General features: G+C 40.4%; 2 protein-coding genes across 8 annotated transcripts in view; one reads left to right on the forward strand and one right to left on the reverse strand.

Moving 5' to 3' along the window:
* The window catches only part of LOC105475268 (zinc finger protein 277), a 147,782-nt gene extending 136,289 nt beyond the window's left edge, over positions 1-11,493 (reverse strand). The window contains exon 1 of one of the 2 annotated variants that reach the window (XM_011730362.3): positions 11,257-11,493. In XM_011730362.3, the coding sequence (XP_011728664.2) occupies positions 11,257-11,347 (91 nt within the window). In that variant the 5' untranslated portion in view covers positions 11,348-11,493. The remainder of the gene's footprint in view (positions 1-11,256) is intronic. The other variant, XM_011730364.3, reaches the window with a different exon arrangement.
* A 148-nt stretch (positions 11,494-11,641) lies between these two features.
* Positions 11,642-21,589, forward strand: part of LOC105475271 (dedicator of cytokinesis 4) — a 474,119-nt gene continuing 464,171 nt past the window's right edge. For 4 of the 6 annotated variants that reach the window (XM_011730365.3, XM_011730370.3, XM_011730367.3 and 1 more), the window contains exon 1: positions 12,592-12,721. In XM_011730365.3, the coding sequence (XP_011728667.2) occupies positions 12,592-12,721 (130 nt within the window). Of the gene's footprint in view, positions 11,963-12,591; positions 12,722-21,589 lie in introns of those variants that run through there. The other 2 variants (XM_011730368.3, XM_011730372.3) reach the window with 1 other exon arrangement.

Raw genomic sequence — 21,589 nt, forward strand, 5'->3', positions numbered from 1 at the left:
GGTCTGGAAAATATCTCAAGCACTAATCTTAGGTTTTACAATAGTGATGTTATCTTTAGGAACAATTGAGGAGGTTTAGAAACTTGTGGCCTCTAGCTGCATAACTCCTAAACCACAATTTTTAATCTGATGGTTAGCTAGTCCTGCAAAATGCAGTCTACTTGCCAGGCAAGAAGGGGGTTTGTTTTGGGAAAGGGCTGTTATCATCATTGTTTCAAAGTTAAACTATAAACTAAGCTCCTCCCAAAGTTAGTTCAGCCCACATCCAGGAATGAACATGGGCAGCTTGGAGGTTAGAAGCAAGATGGAGTCGGTTACGTCAGACATCTCTCACTGCAATAATTTTGTTATAATTTTTGCAAAGGCAGTTTCAGTCTGCATAATCAAGTTCTAACATCTGAGACAGTATGATCTACTTTCAATTTACATTTCCAAACCTCTTTTCCATTGCTGCCATTTACTTATTTTCTCTAGGCAAAATGAATTGACCTCATACTTCTTGTATATGCCCTTAGTTTTTCTATTGCTCCCTCCCGTTGTATAGGCCTGTAACTCTTTTTCCTTGTTTCTGCATGTCCAAATATTATTAAACGTCAAGGCCCAGTACCACCTGTTGAGAATAATCTCTTTTTTGCAAAACTCTGTGTATATCGCTCTAATGTTCCCCAGCACTTTCTGCCTTGTAATATGTACTTCTTATATCCTCCCTATTAGGTCATAAGATCCTTGATGGCAAGACCAATGTTATTCTCATCTTTGTATTCTACAGCATTCAGATAAAGAAGTTTGCACATAGCAGATGCTGGATAAAATTTTTGAATGAATAAAGCCTCAGTTCTATCAATAGCTCTTTCAGATTTGTACTGTTCATTACAAATGCAAAGGAGAATGAGATAGGATGCATCCTAATAATCAATCTATATTGTCTCAGAGTAAAGGATCCAAGAAGACATCTACTGCAGTGGTTCTCAGCCAATTTTCTAACCTGATACACCTGATCAATAATACACACACGTGCAACTAATTCTTCAGGACATATCCAGATTTTTCATTTTCTTTTTACAGACGCTAGGATTGAATTATGTGGGCTCCCTAGCTATAAACCTACCTCCTCTTTCTTTTACTGATATTTGGGAGATGGAGTTGAAAGGATGCTAACATAATCTCATTCCCTCATTTACAAACCAGGAAATCTTAACCAGAAGTGCTAATGATTTCTCTAAAATCACAGTCAGTCAGAAGGAGAAGTGAGATTAAAATCCTAGCGCTTTATGAGGCTGAGGCGGGCGGATCACTGAGCTCAGAAATTCAAGACCAGCCTTGGCAACATGGTGAAACCCCATCTCTACAAAAAACACAAAAATTAGCCGAGCATGGTGGCATACACCTATAGTGTCAGCTACTCAGGAGGCTGAGGTGGGAGGATGGCTTGAGCCCGGGAGGCAGAGGTTGTAGTGAGCTGAGATCATGCCACTGCACTCCATCCTGGGCAAAAGAGTGAGACCCTGTCTAAAAAACAAACAAACAAACAAAAAAACTAGTTATTTTGATTCCTTGTCCAGTGAGCTTTTTGCAAATCTGTACTATGACCACTGCTGCTGGAAAAATAGCTCAATGTCCCAGTACATTATTAGCATTACTTTCCTTCGTGAGTGGGTGCATATTTAAAAGGCATTCAAAAGTCATTCATAAACTGGCTTGAAAGAAATTCAAATAAGCCTGCAGACTCTCACCTTCCTTTCCTTCCCCTCCCCTCCTTCATTTGAGAAAATCAGTTGTATGGTGCCTTGGCAAAGACAGCTTGATTGATGTTATGTTACAGTTCAGCAACAGTTCCTGCTATTAATTGCTTTATAATGGTAATTACGATTAGCGGGTACAGGATATTTTCTTTTCTAATTGGCTATTACTGGTGAATAGAAGCTTATTACATAACAGAAGACTGTGTTAAATAAATAACCACAATTACAATTCTGAGGTCTTTACTAGTAAAAAAACCCACAAATCTCTCTATTTGGATAAAAGCACTAAAAAAAGTTTTTTAAAGGCAGAGCCTCTGTGATTACTTGGGGGGAGGGGAGAGTTCTTCTTTCAGTTAAGAAAAAACATGAAATGAGGACAGTATTAGAGAAACAAGGAGGCAAAACAAGAATTTCCTTTCTTTTAAAAATAAACACATGTAAAAGCTTTAGTGTGCTCAGCGCCTCTGGCAAGGCATGCATATCACAGATTCGAAAGTATCTACTTCTTCCCACAGTGCTATATGGAATTAGAAGGGACTCTCTGATTAGCTCTGGTGAGACAGGGATGCAGAGCCCACCAATTACACTGAGATGTCCACATGGATAAGGCTAGGGGTTCTTCATTTGTATCCCATATAGAACCCAGCAAGGGGCTGATTCACAGTTGCCACACACCACCAAATGCCATCACAACATGACACTGTCCCAAAGGATGAGGTTAAAGGTATATTTAACAGTTCCTGTCCTTACAGAGTTTATATATTGTATAATGTGGGATTTGTCTTCATTCCAGCTTTAATATTCTTTGATTAGTTTGTAATCATTTTAAAGTTACATCCAAGCTTTTGTAGTAGTAGTAGTAGTAGTAGTAGTAGTAGCAGCAGCAGCAGCCATAACAGTAATAACAAGGTCCTATTACTTGCTCAAGGTCATACAGCTTTTAGCTGACAGCTCCTTTTGACTCCAGTTTATCCAAGTCTAAAGTTTGGACTTGTACCCGCTACTGCCTCTTGAGACAGACCTTTATCAGTAGCATTATTTGTTCCTATATTTTCATAGTGCCTCAAGATTAATAGAGTACTTTAATGTACACTGCCCTCACCAAACCTCCCAATAATATCAATATCATTTTTTTTTTTCCTGATGAAACTGAAGCTCAGAGAGGTTAAAGGATTTTTCCCAAGTTCACATTGCTAAAAAGCTACAAATTCACATTCAGAATCCAGGTCTTCTGACTCTTATTCCAGTTTTTCCTTCTATACATTTTACTGATTCAATACTGTACATTGATTATTTTAAATATTCTACTCATGGAGAAAGCTTAATAGTATCCCACATTATCCTATAAAACTTTAAATATTTTACCACTTGTCAATTGTTGACTCCCTCTTTCCCATCCTCCTTTCACCCCATGAAGCAAACGTTTAAATCCTGTTTAGCTCTAGAAAACTTTACTTGGTTCCTACAGCCAAAGATATCATCCAACCCCAGCTGCCTATGTTGCAGATAAATGCCACTAGTCACAAAGATGATCAGTGAGATGTAAAGAAAAACAGAAGACTGATCAGTCAAATCTATCACCACTTCCGAAAAAAGCTGCCCTGCTCACCTTTAGGTCAAGTCAGTCAGTTGAACATACTTGTTTCAGCATGAGGTAGCAAGTCTTTAAGGTACTGTCAATGAAATGCCAACTCATTCAGCGTCTGAGAAGTTTATCAAATAAGTCAAAACTGAACCCTAAGTTTGTGGCAAAATTCTCTAAGAAGAGCTAATAGAAACATTTAAAGATTTAATCACTGGAGATAGCAGTTTATGCACACTGCTTGTTTCTATATACTCGTGATTTATATTTAGAAGTGAGTATGATTTCTATTATATGAATCTGATCAACATCCTCTTTACAGTTTTTCCAAATGTAAGTGTATGAGTGTGTGTTGTAAAGGGCAGCATCATAATTTTGCATGAATGGGAAGGTCAAGGTCAACACAATAAGTGAATGTAATTCAGTATCTGACCCATCAAATCCCTCAATAATAAACTGCTCTTCAAGTGCAAAAGACATATTAAAATCACTTGTATCACTTCTGGCACATATGCCAAAGATGTGCCTATACCTATGACTGAAATAACAGTCTCAATTGAAGACCAGACTATTATATCATCTCACCTAATCACTTCCACATCCCAGCAATATAGCTACAGTATTACTCATTTTACAGAAGAGAAACTGAAGTTCAGAGGTTTACCAGAATCTGATCCTAAGTTGACTTGATTTTAAAATCTTTTCACTATTCCATACTGCCTTTCTAAAGTAACATTGGCTTTAGAGCATATTTATGTGTGAGAAAAGTCTGTTTCAGACTTCATTCAATGGAATTTAGTTACTATGAGACATCATGACAACTGTGCATAGGATAAAAGTCTTTTTTCAGTTATTGTGTGACCTTGGGCAAGCTACTCTTTTCATCAGTTTCCTCATTTGTAAATAAAAAGCATAATATGACACCTAGGGGTTGCTGTGAAGATGAAATGAGACAATACCTATAAAAGCATTTGAAACAGTATCTGGCACAGTTAGGGCTCAAAAAAATGTTATATGCATCATCATTATTATAATATCCCTTTTAATAAGAGCTCTTCTCTAAACATCCTACAAGTTGGGTCCCATTGATTTGTCATAGGAAAACAAAAGAATGCTTTAAAGAAGGCCTCTTCAGAACCTTATACCAAATGTATTAGTCTGTTTCCATGCTGCTGATAAAGACATACCTGAGACTGGGCAATTTACAAAAGAAAGAGGTTTAATTGGACTTACAGCTTCACGTGGCTGGGGAAGCCTCATGATCACGACGGAATGCAAGGAAGAGCAAGTCATGTCTCACATGGATAGCAGCAAAGAGAGAGCTTGTACAGGAAAACTCTTCTTTTTAAAACCATCAGCTCTCATGAGACTTGTTCACTATCACAAGAACAGCATGGGAAAGACCTGCCTCTGTGATTCAATTATCTCCCACCGGGTCCCTCCCACAACACATAGGAATTCAAGATGAGATTTGGGTGGGGACACAGCCAAACCATATCACCAAACAAGACCTACAAGAGTAGTTTCTATAATTCTTATCTTCTCTGACATCCCTCGGCCTATACCTCACAAGGAAATCCCAGTATACAATGTTACTTGAGTTTCTTGATGACTTTGAGTGTCACTGCATGTATGGGGGTGGGGAGCTGGGTGTGAGTAGAGTAGCACTGTATAGAAGTGAGAAAAGATACAGAAGATAATATAAAGGCTTGCAGAGCACATAGTTGTAATACTAGTATGTAGCACTGACAGATACTCTGACAACCCCCAAATTCCAGGAAAGCATTGACAGCATAAGCAGTTATCACCAACACATTCCTAAGCTTCCCCAGGGTTACTCCACAATTTAGATTGCTTCCTAAGTGAATGCAGTCTCAAAGAGAAGGCAGTTCTTGATAGGCATATTTTTATAATTAGGCATATCTTTATAATGAAAGCAACTAATACTTACTGAGGTCTGACTTTAAAATAGGAAATATGCTGCACTTTCATAAATATATAAATATGAAATAATCACAATAACTGCAAGACAGGTATATATGGATATTTCCATAAATGTGGCAGCACATATAATAAACCTGTTACACAGCTATTAAATGTCAGAATTGGAATTTAAATACAGTTTTGCCAAAATAAGGTCTAGTCCTCTTTCCACTGTCATGTCAAATATATGAGACTGTACTTAATGGTTTATAGAAATAGAATGACAGCCTGTAGAAAACTGGTAACAGCCATATAGATAATGAAAGACAGAATTCAAGGTCCTTGTGGTAGGTCATTCAGTTACAGGCTTAAAGTTATAAAGGCCAGATCTAAAGTATTCTTTTAAAAAATGTAATTATTATTTAAACAACATTAAAACTTCATTTTAAAAAACTGAAAAACTATCCTTAAATGCGAACTATGATCACCTTGACAGAATATCTTCCTGATATTTTGCATTTTAGTTGGTATGCATACCTTTCACAAGTATAAAACATCTACTTAGTTTTTTATTCTATTTCAGTTCCTCTGCTTAAAATAGTTGCCAATCTAAATGCCTTGAATAAATTTCAAGCATATTCTAACATTAGACTGTTACACAATGTTTACCGTATGCAGCTTTGATAAACACTGGATGTACAAAAGTGAAATAAGACAAGTCTTGACCTCAAGAAGTTCACTGTCCACTGGGGTAGACAAAGTTGCCAAAAAATAACTACAGTGTGACATGGTAAGTGGATAATGGAGATATGGCAAAGGAAGCAGGGTGACTGAAGATGAGGCTAGACAAGTAAATTAGAATCTTAAATGCCACACAGAGAATTTGGACCTAATTATACATGTAGCAGAATTACACTGAAGCTTTAAAGTGGAGATCCATGAATATATTTGTTTTACAATGTGGATTGAAGGAGGTAAAGTCAAGAGTCAGCGAGATCAACAGGAAGGTTTTGCAATCGTCCAGGCTAGAATGCCATTCTGGTCAAACATTTATTAAACATTAACAATAAGCCAAGAACAGAATCAGGCTGACAAATACACATACAACTGGTTCTCAAGAGCACTTTCTGGGCTATGGGAGATGCAGGTAGGTAATTCAGCAGTAATGGTGAGGGTTACTAGTGGAATTAGAATAGTGGCTGTAGCAATGAATAGAGGGAACAGGTTCAAAAGATACTTCAGGCACAGAAAAATAAGGCTTGCTAACTGATCAAATTCAGTACCTGAAGGTGAGTTAAGAATCAAGGATGCTTCCTAGGTTTCTAGCTTAGACTTGATGCCATTTATTAAAATAGGAAATACAAGAATGAGGAGTTTACATCACCTGCTACCCTTCCCCCTTTCTTCCAGAGACATCACACATGAGATAGTAAGTTCTCTAGATAAACATTACCAAAATCATCAGATAATATGGTCTCCAGAACCCAAGCATTACCCAAATCATCAACTACTAAACATGCATTCGGAGGGAAAAAAGTTGACTTTGACAGAATATTACAATATGGAGATACAGATTAATACTGTCAGAAGATACAGCCTCAGTCACAAAAGCCTCCTAAATGTATTATCATTAAATTGTGCTATCTTGCTGACTTTTAACTAAAAACAGCAAAGGAATAAATGCCAGTAACACCACGTGAGGGATGCTGAATCTATTTATTATCTGTTCTTAATTTTAGGAGACAAATTGAAACCCTGGTTACTCTTCAAATGTATGTAAAGCAGTGTCCTTTAACCCTTGACCTAGTCGGCTGGGCATGGTAGCTCACGCCTGTAATCCCAGCACTTTGGGAGGCCGAGGCAGGTGGATCACCTGCGGTTAGGAGTTCGAGACCAGCCTGGCCAACATGGCAAAACCCCGTCTCTACTAAAAATATAAAAACTAGCTGGGCATGGTGGCAACCGCCCATAATCCCAGCTACTGGGGAGGCTGTGGCAGGAGAATCACTTGAACCAGGGAGGCGGACGTTGCAGTGAGCCAAAATCAGGCCACTCCACTCCAGCTTGGGTTACAGAGCAAGACTCTGTCTCAAAACAAAAAACAAAAAACAAAACAAAAACAAGCACAAAAGAGACTTGACCTCGTCAGTTTGGGGACCTTCTTGGAGAAGGATGGAGCCACAGAAATCTGGCAACACAGCGGTCTCAGTGAAAGTGTTGCACCTGCCTACACCCCACCCACTGACTCACTAGCAGAGATTTTGAGGAACTGCAAGGATTTCTATAAAAAGTCTTCCTAGGCCTCACTGTCCCAGGGTATTAAACGCACAGACTAACATTTTAATCAGAGCAAGAGGAAAATCTCTTAAAAGAAGCAGTTTTCAAGAAGTCAAAAAGGTGTATGACTTTTTTTTTTTTTTTTTTTTTGAGACGTAGTCTCGCTCTGTCACCCAGGCTGGAGTGCAGTGGCTGGATCTCAGCTCACTGCAAGCTCCGCCTCCCGGGTTTACGCCATTCTCCTGCCTCAGCCTCCCGAGTAGCTGGGACTACAGGCGCCCGCCACCTCGCCCTGCTAGTTTTTTGTATTTTTAGTAGAGACGAGGTTTCACCGTGTTAGCCAGACTTTTTTAAATTTTATTTTTATTATACTTTAAGTTCTAGGTTACATGTGCACAACGTGCAGGTTTGTTACGTATGTATACATGTGCCACATTGGTTTGCTGCACCCATTAACTCGTCATTTACATTAGGTATTTCTCCTAATGCTATCCCTCCCCCATCCCCCAACCCCACGACAGGGCCCAGTGTGTGGTGTTCCCCATCCTATGTCCAAGTGTTCTCATTGTTCAATTCCCATCTATGAGTGAGAACATGCGGTGTTTGGTTTTCTGTCCTTGCGACAGTTTGCTCAGAATGATGGTTTTCAGCTTCATCCGTGTCCCTACAAAGGTCATGAACTCATCCAAAAAGGTGTATGATTTTTACAGGGCAAGACATCCTTGATAACCTAAATCACTGCCTAACAAAAAAATATACTTTTAATGTAAATATTTACACCTAAAATTTATAACACACTTTGTTGGCTTTGAAAAGATTTTGGAAAAAGTAACAGAATAATACATAGGTTATTAAGCAGAATTTTTTTTTTTTTTTTGTATTTTTAGTAGAGACGGGGTTTCACCATCTTGGCCAGGCTGGTCTTCAACTCCTGACCTCGTAATCCACCCGCGTCGGGCCTACTAAGCAGAATTTTTAATGACAATTTTATAAGAATGACATAAAAATATCAACCATTAATTTCTCCTATTGACTGCTACAAGACAATGAGAATACTGGGTAGTTCTCACCCAGGATGAGAAATTTTTTTATGTTATAGACACTGCAAATTCGCTACTACTCAACACTTTTGTTGAAAACAAACTGGAACCAAAAACTAAGCTTTCTATCAGTTACTTAATCCACTAGTCATTGAAACATTGGTCCTGGATTAATTATTTCCTCAAAGTTTGTGACAATATGGGGGAAAGAACACTCATATACTACAGGTGGCAATGTATGCTGAATATATTTTAAGAGTAAAGTCTGGCATCTATCAAAATTTTAAACTTGCATAACCTTTGATCCAGCAATTTTCCCCCAAAATATACACCCAGTGGGCAAGAATATATGTACATAAAGCTGTTCATTGCAACATTACTGAAAAACTAAAGTCCCACTACATGTTCATTTATAAGGGAATGGCTAAAGCATGGCACATTCATATTTTGGAATATGATGGGCACAGTCCTTAAAAAAAAAAAAGGAAACAAATGTACTGACGTGGAAGGGTTTCCATGATAGACTGCTGAAAGAAAAAAGAAGGTTGCAGATCTTTTAGTTTACCTAGATTTATCCTTTTTATTAAAAAAAATCAAACCGTACAGATGGGTGTCATATAAGTATAGGTTGGTTTAACAGAATACGGATTGTAGGATTAAAAGAAAAAAAAAGATTATGTTGGAAAGATTAGGTACCAAACTCTTACCACTTTATACTCGGGAAGTGGTACTGCGAGGTGAAGGAATTTTCATTTTTTTTACTTAACACACTTCTGAATGGTTTGAAATGTTTTAAAAACGTTTAAACGTTTAAAATTTAAAAATAAATACTTTTAAATACTTTACATTTTTGAAAGGCATACCTTTTTTTTTTTTTTTTTTTTTTGAGACAGAGTCTCGCTGTGTCTCCCAGGCTGGAACGCAGTGGCGCAATTGCGGCTCACTGTAACCTCCGCCTCCCGGGTTCAAGCGATTCTCCTGTCTCAGCCTCCCGAGTAGCTGGGACTACAGGCGTCCGCCACCATGCCCAGCTAATTTTTGTATTTTTATTAGAGACGGGGTTTCACCATATTGATCAGGCTGGTCTCGAATTCCTGACCTTGTGATCCGCCCGCCTCAGTCTCCCAAAGTGCTGGGATTACAGGCTTGAGCCACCGCGCCGGCCAGTTTTTTTTTTTTTTTTTTTTGAGACGTAGTCTCGCTCTGTCGTCCAGGCTGGAGCGCAGTGGCCGGATGCAAGCTCCGCCTCCCGGGTTCACGCCATTCTCCTGCCTCAGCCTCCCGAGTAGCTGGGACTACAGGCGCCCGCCACCTCGCCCTGTTTTTTGTATTTTTTTAGTAGAGACGGAGTTTCACCGTGTTAGCCAGGATGGTCTCGATCTCCTGACCTCGTGATCCGCCCGTCTCGGCCTCCCAAAGTGCAGTTTTTAAAATAAGTTAGACTGTGAGATAAATTCACCAAAGAGTGTATCTTTTGATCTCAAACTCGTAGCCCTCTGGAACTTTGAGAATCTAGGAAACCTTAATAGTTTGTTACCATCCGATAGCCCAATATATAACCAACCCAATAATGAACCATTAGGGTGTTAAACTCAATATTTAACTCAGGAGACTACCAAAGATTTGTTTGGTAGGGGTACTAAAATAATTTCAGAGTAGGGAGTTCCACAGTTGGGAAGTGGGAAAAAACTGCACTTCATCTCTGTGCCGCTGAGGTAAATATTTAAGATGATATCAATTTAACTGTGAAAGCAAAAACAAATAAACCGAAAAACAAAGTCTCAACAGTCTGAGAACCATATTTAAGCCCCAAACCATGTTCATCAGAAAAAGATAACTTGTGCTAAATTACACACCAAGGCAAAAATGGGGTGGGGTGAATGGGGGAGGGATAGACTAAGGGTAAAAGAGTCCTAAACACAATCCCCCTGCAGCTTTCAAAATTTGGTTTTTTATTCCTACAGTGGATCAGAGGACAACTTGAAAGTCAGGTACAGCCAAAGTTGTGATGATTTTCATAACCCTTTTCAAATGTTCTTTGAAGCCACGAGTGCGAATTATCTACCACTTTCCTTTTCTTTCTCTAAGGACCCAGAGACTGGGAAGATGTCTCAGGCTCCACATCCAAATCTGGAGAACACCCAGAGCAGTTAACTATCGACAGGGAGGTTGTGAGATACTTTCCCTTAAGAAGACACTTCACTCACAAACTGGGCAAATGTGTAGAGTGGATAGCACTGACCACCAGTCTGCGACTGGAAAGTCTACGGAAGCTAAATAAAACACATCTGCAAGGTCAAACCAAGCAAACCGAGGCAGTGTACTGGTGAGGAAAAAAAGAGCTGCTAATCCCAAAGTTATAAACACATGCGCGCGAACCAGACCTAAACCAAACCCACTCAGCAGCTAGCGCAAAGCTGGGAGCTCCAAACTAGAAGACAAACGCTCAGGGAGCTTCCCCGGCGGAGGGGAAGGCCATTCCAAGGCATTTTCTCCGCCCTCCCCGGGCAGCCCCAACCAAGTAGCCGCCCCCGGCTCCACCCCATCCCTCTGGGCCACCACCCGTGGGGCCCCGTTGAACCCAGGCGGCCCAGAGCTAAAGGGCTCCTAGGGTCAGACCAGAGGTCCGTTGCACTCCCGGTCATAGTGAAAGGAAGACACATCAGCCGCGCCTCCGGGGCACCGTACTCACCCCCATAACCTACACCCCCCACTGTGCTGCAGCTCCCATCACAGTCTTCCTCCATTCGGACGACAGCCCCCTGGGTCTTGGAAGCAGCCATTACCCGGCAGAGAAGAAAAGGGAGGGCCGCAGGGCGGGGCAGAGGCGGGGTGGCACCAATAGAAATGCGACTGGAGGTGAACTCCCCGTCGACGCGGTGTTTTCTCCACACCTACACCGCCCTCTGGGCCAATAGGACGTAATTAGTAAAACTGAATCCCCGCCTCGAACCGGAATTGCCGCTCCCACTTCCGGGATGGGGAAGCCCAGAACTACAATTCCCAGCGTGCCGCGGGGCCCCGGGACGGGAGGGCTGGACTAGGCGCTGGCGGGCGGGGGTGCGCCCGAGAGTGCCCCGGCGTGTTCGCTTAGTTCAGTGAATCAGAACAATGACTGCGCCGCCGGGTCCCCGGGAGCGCATCTGAGGACTGTGAGCAGCCGCCGCCGGGAGAGCTGCTGGCGGCGCAGTGTCAACGCTGGGCTCAGGAGCCTCCAGCGCAGATCCTGCCCAGCGCCCGCAGCCCGCGCGAAGCCCCCGGGCTCCGGCGCTGCAGCGCTGCTCGGGGACTGTGCATTGTTGTGAACCGGAGAAGGGGCGCGGGGATTACAAAGCCTCAAGACCCCGGAGCCCCTTTAGCCATGTGGATACCTACGGAGCACGAGAAATACGGCGTGGGTGAGTCTCCGCGGGGCGAACTTTTATTCTGCTCTGGCCCGAGCGAGTGCGCATTTCTCGTCCTTGCCCCCGCGCCCCTCTTGCTCCGCCCGGCTGAAAATGCCTAATCCTGGCATCGCGCAGCGGGTACGGGGCTTTGCCGAGCCAGCTCCAGGCAGAGGGCTGCGCACCAGGCTCTCGCCCCGCACCGCCGGCTCGGCGCGCCCCGCACAGATTCCCAGAGCGCCGGGACAGCTTGGGGGAGTGCGCGGCCGGCCCGCTCGCTTCGGGCTCTGCCTGCGGAGTTTGGAGTGGCAACTGGGCGTGTGTGTGTGTGTCTGTCTGTCTGTCTGTCTGTCTCTGTGTGTGTATGTGTGTGTCAAGTTGGAAGAGGAGGCGAACAGGGTTTCTCTCCTTCCTTACCCTTCTTCCCCAAAGCGACAGGGAGCTGCAACGGTTCCCCTGGGTGGAGAGGGAGACAACAACACTTGGGCAGAGAGAACACCCCCAAAACAGTAGGGAGGCGCAAACCCTTCCCTCTGGCTCGGATCGACATTCCCGGAGTGTGGAATGTGGCAGGGTCCTGGAGAGAGCCGCTCTGACAGGCTGAGCCCTCTCTGACCCTCCTCCCTCCCTGTGATCCCGGGTTTATGGGGTGTGTGTGTTGCGGGGCGGGGGCAATGGTAAATTTCAACATCTGCGCCGTTCGGTTCTTTGGTCTTTGGAGGAGAACGGGTATTTCAGCAGTGTTTTTACTTCTGGCCACCCTCTCGACCCTGGGTGAGCGCAGTGGGGGCGGTGTGGCGATACAGGGCTGCTGAGTGATAATAGGGAGGGGGATAGGAAAGCCTGGTTCTTGGGGGCAGGGAGATAGCTTTTAGGAAAGCATATCCTGACACTGGCGTTCGGAGAAAAAGGAACAGGATAGCGCTCGCTGTTCTGTGCAAAGGTGAACAACAAAGGACATTAATGTTGACTGATGAATACAGGAGTCTCCCTTTTCCTCCTCCCATTTCAGGCGGGTTACAGTTCCCGTTTTTGTTGTTTGATTTCAGCTGGGTCGCCCCTTGACAGTTACTCCTTTTAGGGTTGAGACTATTAAGAAGCCAGGCTCTCCGACAAGCCTGCAGCCGGCCAAATGCAATTATAACCTCCCAGAAGGTCTAACAGAGAGAAAGCATTATGGATTTTACTAACACTCTTTATTTCCTATAATGCCCTGTTCTGCCGACTGGTGTAGTTTGTGTGTGTGTTTTAAAATTGAGGACAGATCTAGTGATTTAGATGATGTGTAGGTATCTGTTTATGTTCTAAATTCATTTTCCTGCAATTTAAAGAATCTGGAAAGCCTTCCCAGGGAGTCGTAGTCCGAGGGGATTTTTGTTTTTTTCCCAACTTTGCCTGGGGATAGGACTTTGGGGTCCATTGAAAGGACTGTAGGATTCACCAAAGTCATATCCACATTTCACATTAGCTTCCATTCTGTATTGTGACTGATTAGCAAGACAATAGTTTGACCTGAACCCACCTTTGGGAAAGGTTTCCAGCTTTCCCTCCTTCAAAGTGTCAGGGGAGTCTTTGCCAGCCTCTTTACTGGCAAGGAGTAGATGTTAGTGGTTATTACTTTCCTTTTCCTCACTCTCCTCTTTTTTGGGGAGGTAGATTAACGCTTGCTAGGAAAATGATATTCCCTTTGCTGGACTGGTGAGGGACCAGAGGGCATCGCCTCCTAAGCGGCTTTAACACTCAGTGCAGGAAGCTCAGATCCATCCAGGCAAAACTGTCCTGCTTGGAGTCGATCCCAGATGTTGCTCTCTTCCAAGTGTTAAATTATACAGATTATGGATGGGATTTATTTTCTTGATTTCTTCATGTGCCAGGTCACAGCTGGGGTGCTGGTATCGATTAGTTCCTCTCTTGCCTTTCTTTATAAGCTGTGGGCAGAGGCTTAAAAACCGCTCTGGGATTTCCTGGAATGGCAAACCGGATATTATCAGTCAAATGTTTTGGGCTGCAGCAGACACCTCGGTTTTGGGTGGTTGTGATTTGATTGCAGAGTAGGGGAGGCAGAAGGGTGTGCTCACAATTGAGAAAAAGAGGTTGAATGAGATGAAGGGCGAGAGCAGAGAGAGGGTCTTCTGCCCCAAATTACTACTGTTGTTCTCAATATCACATGTGCCAGAATGTTAAATAACCTTTATTATTAATTTTTGAGCATTTGGATTGTGGAGTGCTTAGCTGTTTTTTAGAATCCATCTGTTAGGCGTGTGTGTGTGTAGTGAAATTTTTGCTAGGATACTTATGTGTGGACTTTATTTTTCAACATGGAGAGCACTGTTTGTAGCTGCTTATATTGCAAGTTGTTTTTTTTCTTTTAACCTTAGTTAATGTTTGTGTTTTTCTCAGTAGTTCTTATAGATGTTAAAAGAGCTTATGGGCACAGATCTTTTGTTACCAGATGTAGTAGTAATTCAGTTTCTTCATTCTTTGAAATAAATCAGTCTTTGTGACAGAATATGTGAAGTTTTAGTATAAATTATATATTTCTGCAAAGGTACTTTTCATATACTCTCATGTATGAGATAATTATGTTTTTATATACTTATGATTAAATTTCAAGCAGCATACTGTAAACATGGGTAAAATTACTTAAATTGTATGTCTGTAATAAAATGTATCGGAGATGGAAATTCTTTTTCATATCTGATGTATGGGCCTGCCCCATTTAATGAATGATTAAATTCATTCAAACAACGAATACTCAGTCGTAAGTGTTTTGATTTTATGAAAAGGTATAGTGATGAAGTTATAGTTCTGAGGAACAGGGAACCTTGTCTTTTAGAAAACATATTAAGACGCACAGTGATAGGCAATTTCACCTTAGGAGATTCTAGTTAGCTCTTGATTCTGGGCTAGACACTGCTGCCAGCTGTGTAACCTTAGGTAAAATCTCTTAGCCTCTCTGGGTCCCAGCGTCTGGGGCAAGTGTTAACTAAAGCCTTTCCTGGTACTAATTATGTAGAGCTCTTCCAACTAACTGTGTCTTTTGGTTAGAAAAACATCTTCATTGTGTTGAGACTGCTATGACAGAGACACTTTTGTTGTGACATATCTCACATGGTTTTTAAGTAAGATCAGAGGTAAGCAAACGCTACCTGGCAAGCTGCCAGAACTGAGGTGCTGGTTGCTCTCTTTCTCAATTTGTTTGATTCTCTCTCTAGCAGGAGCTCCATGGGCAGTGACTGAAGCATTCTGCTTTTTGTTGTTGTTGTTGTTGTTTGTTTGTTTGTTTTTAAAATATATTGTCCTTGACAAATAATAATTATATATTTTTTAAGTTTCCTTTTTTTTTTTTTTTTTAAATTTAGAGACACGGTCCTGCTCTGTTGCCCAGGCTGGAGTACAGTGGCTATTCCTAGGCGCCGTCATAGTGCGCTATAGCCTATAGCCTCAAACTCCTGGTTGATAGCCTCAAGCTCCTGGTTGATCACCTCAAACAATACTCCCACCTCAGCCTCCTGAGTGACTGGGATTACTGACATGCACCTTCTCACCCAGCTGTATATATTTATGGCATACGGTGTGATATTTTCATATATGTTTACAGTTGGAGTGATTAAATCAGGCTAATTAACAAATTACACCTCATATAATTAACCATTTTTTGTGGTGTAAAAAACATTTAAAATCCATTCTAGCACTTTTGAAGTATACAATGCATTGTTATTTATTATATCTCCATTCTGTGGATATCACCTCACGTCTGTTAGAATGACTGTATAAAAACAATGAAAGGTAACAAGTATTGGTGAGAGTGCGGAGAAAAGGGAACCCTTGTGCACTTGTTAGTGGGCATGTAAATTAATACAGCTGTTATGTAAAACAGCATGGAGGACCTTCAACAAACTAAAAATAGAATTACCATATGATCCAGCAATTCCACTACTTGGTATATATCCACAGGAATTGAAATCAGTATGCTGAAGAAATATCTGCTATCCCATGTTCACTGAAGCAGTTCTCAAAATGTCTGAGATATGAAAGCAACCTAAGTGTGCGTCATCAGATGAATGGGTAAAGAGAACGTCGTATCTATACACAATGGAATATTATATAGTCTTGAAAAAGGGGGAAATCCTGTCATTTTCAGTAATGTGGAGGATATTAAGTGAAGTAAGTGTAAGTCTGGCACAGAAAGATAAATACTGCATGATCTTGCTTACATATGGAATCTAAAGAAGTTTACTTCATAAATTTAGAGATTAAAGTGATGGTTGCCAGAGTCTGGGGAAAGAGGGTGGTTGGGGAAAGTGGAGATGATGATCAAAGTGTACAAAGTTTCAGTGAGACTGGAGGAACATGCTTTAGTGATCTATTGCACAAAATGCTGACTAAAGCATTCTTGATTGCATACTCACTAATTTCCTCAGATTACCTCTACCTCCTGCATGCCCTCATCTGTTAGCGCACCCCCTATTCCTCCCCCAACCCTACCCCAGCTTAAAGTGGTGGGAATTATTCATGGAGGAAGCTAAGACCTTTGCAGATATGTTTTTGCATTCATTTGTCCAATAGGCTTTTATGCATAGATTCACAGGTGAGTCATGGCATCTTCCTGAGCTGAAGGCTGTACCTCTCAAACCTAGCCAGATGTTTTACATGTGTGAGCTTAGTTAAGCTTGACAGGAGAACATGGGCTGGATTGATCGGTGCAGAAAAATCCATGAACCTTTATAAGAAGCAAAACTCAGAACAAGCTGATCTGAAGTCAAAAGTGTCATTTAAAAAATAAATTGTATGGTGTGAGTATCACTCAGTTATCAGATAAATTCCTATCTTCTATTTCTCTTGAAGGGGTTTTCGGACGCATCTGGGTAGGAATCATGTTCCTTTTTAAAGTCCCTTCTATGTTGGTGGAAGATGCACCTTTTCTTATTCATACAGAATTGTTAGGTGTCATTCACCTCAGAAGGGTGCGTTAATGGTAGCATACGTGTGAGAGAGAGCATAAAGAGGATGTGTTTCCATTACTCTTAGTTTTTTGCAGTTTCTTAGCTAAGAGTTTCTTAAAATGTTTTCTGTTAGTGATCCCATGATGTACCTACATAGCACATAGAGCTAAATAATGATCTGCTGCTTGGGATTGTTTGTGACATTTAGAGCCTGACACAGGATTCTAAACTTTAAGTGGGACTAGAAGAGGAATGATTTATACCTCCCAGTAAAATACCACTGAAGGGCCATGCAGAGACAGTGGGATGGCAGCTCATGTTCTTGATCTGGCCTCCTATGGGAATGGCCTATAAAAATGTTCCCCTCTTTTGGTCATTCTCCTAAGTAACAGTTCTTCACAAGGCCCCTGAAGCCACATAGAGATGCTGCCCTTCTTCTATGGTCTTGTTGTTTGTGTGTGTGTGTGTGTGTGTGTGTGTGTGTGTGTGTGTGTGTATTTTTAGAGGCTGTTATGGTAGATACCACAAGGGAGATTATAAAAATTTCAAGAAATTTAGGTTTTCCTATCTCTAGCTCTATTCCTTTCCAAAAGGAGATAACATTTTCTCAGTTATGTTTGATCCAATATGTCTAAGTTTCTATCATAGTGACTTCATGCTATGAGTATATATGTCAGAGGAACATTAAACGCTAATGAAACCCTTCTAAAATGCTGTAACTGTAACATAGTAATACAATGTTTTACTTAAAAAGGGAAATTGTTTTATCTGAGTCTACCCTTTGAAGTTGAATAGTAATTTCTATTTAAGAGATGAGAAAACAGTTTCATAAAGGTTAAGTGACTTACTCTAAATTAGTAGCTTTTGATCTTGTTTAACTATTATCCATAAGAAATATAGTTAATTTCCTGACCTAGTATACATACAACTATCCCCCAGTACCACCCCACACACATATAATTGAAATAGCACTTGCTCATACTCTGTAATGTTCTATTCTTTTTCATGAAAAAAAATACTGGTCACTAAATTGTCTTATTAATGGGTCCTGACCCACAGTTTGAAAAAAACTGCTTTAAATGCTAATTTGTGATACCAGAAGGACTGCAACTCAAATCTTACTGGGTTTCTGTGGAGTTCGTTTCATGACATTGGCAAGGAGTCGATAATGGTGGTTGTTGTCTCTGATAGTCAGATATGCGTGTTTATTTTAACAAAGAATTTAATTATACTTTTTTCCTTCAATGTAAGTCAAAGTCTGTAGTATTTCTTACTAAAGATGGAACAAATATTTAAAGCCATCATATACATTGCATACGTTTTCTCTTTTAGTACTTGTATATCTTCCTACTAGGACCTTTTTGACAAGGATTGCATAATGACCAATATTGGACTTTTCTATATCATGTCCTTTGACAACACTCTCTGGTCACTATAACAGAAGAATAAAGATAATGGGTTTACTGAGGTACTTTGCCAGTTGTAGGATTACCACTCACTATTCTTTTGTACCATTTTTTATGTTGCCGATCATTATTAGAAAGACAAGGCAACTTGTAGAACTTGTTTTATTAAAAAATTGAACTGTATGCTTATTTGGCTACAGGATATAAGACAAAAAATAAGGAATTGAAGTTCCCCAAGTCTAGCTTCATTTAAGCAACTTAAACTTACTTAAGGAACAACTCTTGGACTCTCTGGCATTTAAAAAAATTGTGCCAAGATAACATTGGGTAACTACTAAGTAAATAAAAATCACCAAAAAAGTGGAATGCCTTTGGTAACGTAATTGCAGTAAAACTGATATGCAGTTCCCTGAGGAATGTATGGTAATCATGATCCTTTTGGAAACTTTTGTATAACTTTTATTGGAAACTGCAATATAAAATAGCATTTATGGAGCACTTGCTACATGTAAAGCACAGTTCTAAGAGTTTGTCTTATATTGTCATTTAATCCTCATGATACCTCATGAGGGAGGATTCAGTTATCACTCATATTTCACAGGAAATTGAGTCATAGAGGGATTAAGTAACTTGTTTAAGGTCACACTGTAAATGGTGGAGCTAGGATTGGAACCTAAGTTGTCTTGCCTAGAAACTGTTCTGTAAGCCATTATGCCACATTACCTAGTATAACAGTGGTTAGCAGAAGTTTGAATCAGTAATCCCATCCCTTAAAGTTTACATGACAAAAAAATCAATAGCAACAAAACGCTTTATGCACAGAGTTGTCTCTTGCTGTGTTGTCTGTGAAACAACTTACATGACCATGTAGTCTTTAAATCAGTTTTGGTTGTGAGCACATTGGAGCATCAGACAATCATGAAATGAAATATTTTCATAAATAACACTATTTCAAAAATATATTCCAGGTATCTAGTGTTAAATGACAAAAGAAGAGTATAGATTATGATTAGAGCTACATAAAATGTGTAGCATATAGAGAAGAGGCAGTCAATGCACAGATGAGAACAATGTTTTTGTTAGAATATAGAGATTATCAGTAAATTCTTTTTTAAAAAAACTTTGTTTGGAAATAGCAGTATTGAATTTTAAATTACACATTGTTATTTATGAAGGAAGAGGTGGCATAAAAATGAGTAAAGAGAGGCATTGCAGTAACTGAGGTGAGAGATAAGTCCCTGAATCAGGTTAGCAGTCATTGTCATGGTGAAGTGTGGATAGATCTGAGAAATATTTAGGAAATGAAAGCAACATGGTTGGTCATCAGATATAACAGAGTTAAAGAAAGGAAGAAGTTTAGGATGTTGTCTTAGTTCAGGATACTGTAACAAATATATCATGGACTGGAAAGTTTAAACAAAAGAAATTTATTTCTCACAGTTCTGCAGGCTGGGAAGTCCAAGATCAAGGTGTTGGCTGAGTCAGTTCCTGGTGAGGGCCTTCTTCCTGGTTTGCAGGTGGACATCTTCTTGCTCTATCTTCACATGGGTAGGGGGAAGGGGGTCATGGGGAGGAAAGGAAGCAAGCTTTCTCTCATCTCTTCATATAAGGGCACTAATCCCATCATAAAGTCTCCCCCTCATGGCCTAATTACCTCCCAAAGGCCCCCATCTCCAAATCACATTGAGGATTACAGTTTCAATATGTGAATTTCAGGGGGATATAAATGTGATTTATAGCAGATGTCCTCCTGTTTCTGGCTTGGGCACCTAGATGAATACAGGTGTCATTCAACAAAAGAGCCATTTTTTTTTTTTTTTTTTTTTTTTCTGGGCAGGTCAGGCTTATGTAAGATGAAGACTTTTGTTTGGCCACCTTGAGTTTGAGATACTTGCAATTTTTGAGATATCTGCAAAACATTCAGGTGATGAGATCTAGTAGAAATTGAGTCTACAGCAAAAAAGAGAAGTTCTGTGCTGAAGAGTGATTAGAGGTTATTTGGCTTATGAGTGAAGGCCGAAGTAATGGGTCTAAATGAGACTTTGCTAATTGCTTTGACTTTGATTCTGTATAGTCTGCCTGTTCATTCTAAGTTTTAACATTACAGACCCCAAATTTCAAAGAGCAGTCATCTCGAGGCATTTTATTAATATGGGTACAAAGGATTCTAAAGTAAGAAATATTAGCTGTCCATTTAGAGTTGGTAGTAAACTATGTTTTATGGTCTTTTCTTGCTTCCCTCTAGGGCATTGCCTGGCTAAGGCGTTAGTTATTTCTATGTCTGTGACAGTTTTCTCCCAAATAAATATTTCATGCCAGATTGTGCACGTTTGTGAGATTTCTCAATAAGGATATTGAAAAACAGTGCATGAATAATATTTCAATGAACAAGATTTATACATCCCTGAAACAGCATTTAAGAACACGCACACATCTAAAAATGGAAAAAAATGCTTCAATATGTAAAGCAATAGATTTGTACATGCAGTTTTTTTTTGTTGTTAGATATATAATACCTCTTAGGAACCACAAGAATTCTTAAAGTTATACTATGGTACTCCTGAAAAATCAGTGATTTAAAGGAAGGAATTCTAGCTTATGATGGTGCTAGGTTCCCTTCCCCTCATGTAGGCTCTATTTAACTAATCAGTAAAATAACAATAAATTCACAGAAAGAGGCAAACATTAATGATATTAAAAACTAAGTCTGACAGAAAGTCTGTTGGCAAAATTCACGTGAAATTTCCCTAAGGCAGGTGGAACTGGATGAAGAAAACCAATGTTTTCTTGGTTTTCAGTGATACGGCATGGTGATTATAGTTAATAATAATATATATTTGAAATTTGCTAAGAGAATGGATTTAAGTATTCTCACCACAGGAATAAAAGAAAGGGAACTGTGTGAGGTGCTAGATATGTTAATTTGATTGTAGTCATCATTTCACAATGTATGTATGTATATTTAAGGTGATATAAACATCAGTTTGTACAACTTAAATATATACAATTTGTATTAGTTAACAATACCTCAATAAAGCTAGATTAAAAAAGAGAAAAAAACCTGTTGGTGGCTTCTTTTGGCTTTCCCTTATTAAGCAGAGAGGCCTCAATGACTGGAAAGATGACAGGAAGACCCATTGCCCCTTCCCCACTCTCTGTCACCAGCTTAGAGACCAGGTCAATACATCCAACTTGGAACGCCCCATTTACTGCCAGAAGCATCTGTAATCCTTGTCTTTTCACCCCATCTTTTTACTTCCATTGAGAGATGACCACTCTCAGAAATGAGT

This window comes from Macaca nemestrina, chromosome 4 (assembly GCF_043159975.1).
Source record: "Macaca nemestrina isolate mMacNem1 chromosome 4, mMacNem.hap1, whole genome shotgun sequence".
Lineage (NCBI taxonomy): Eukaryota > Metazoa > Chordata > Mammalia > Primates > Cercopithecidae > Macaca > Macaca nemestrina.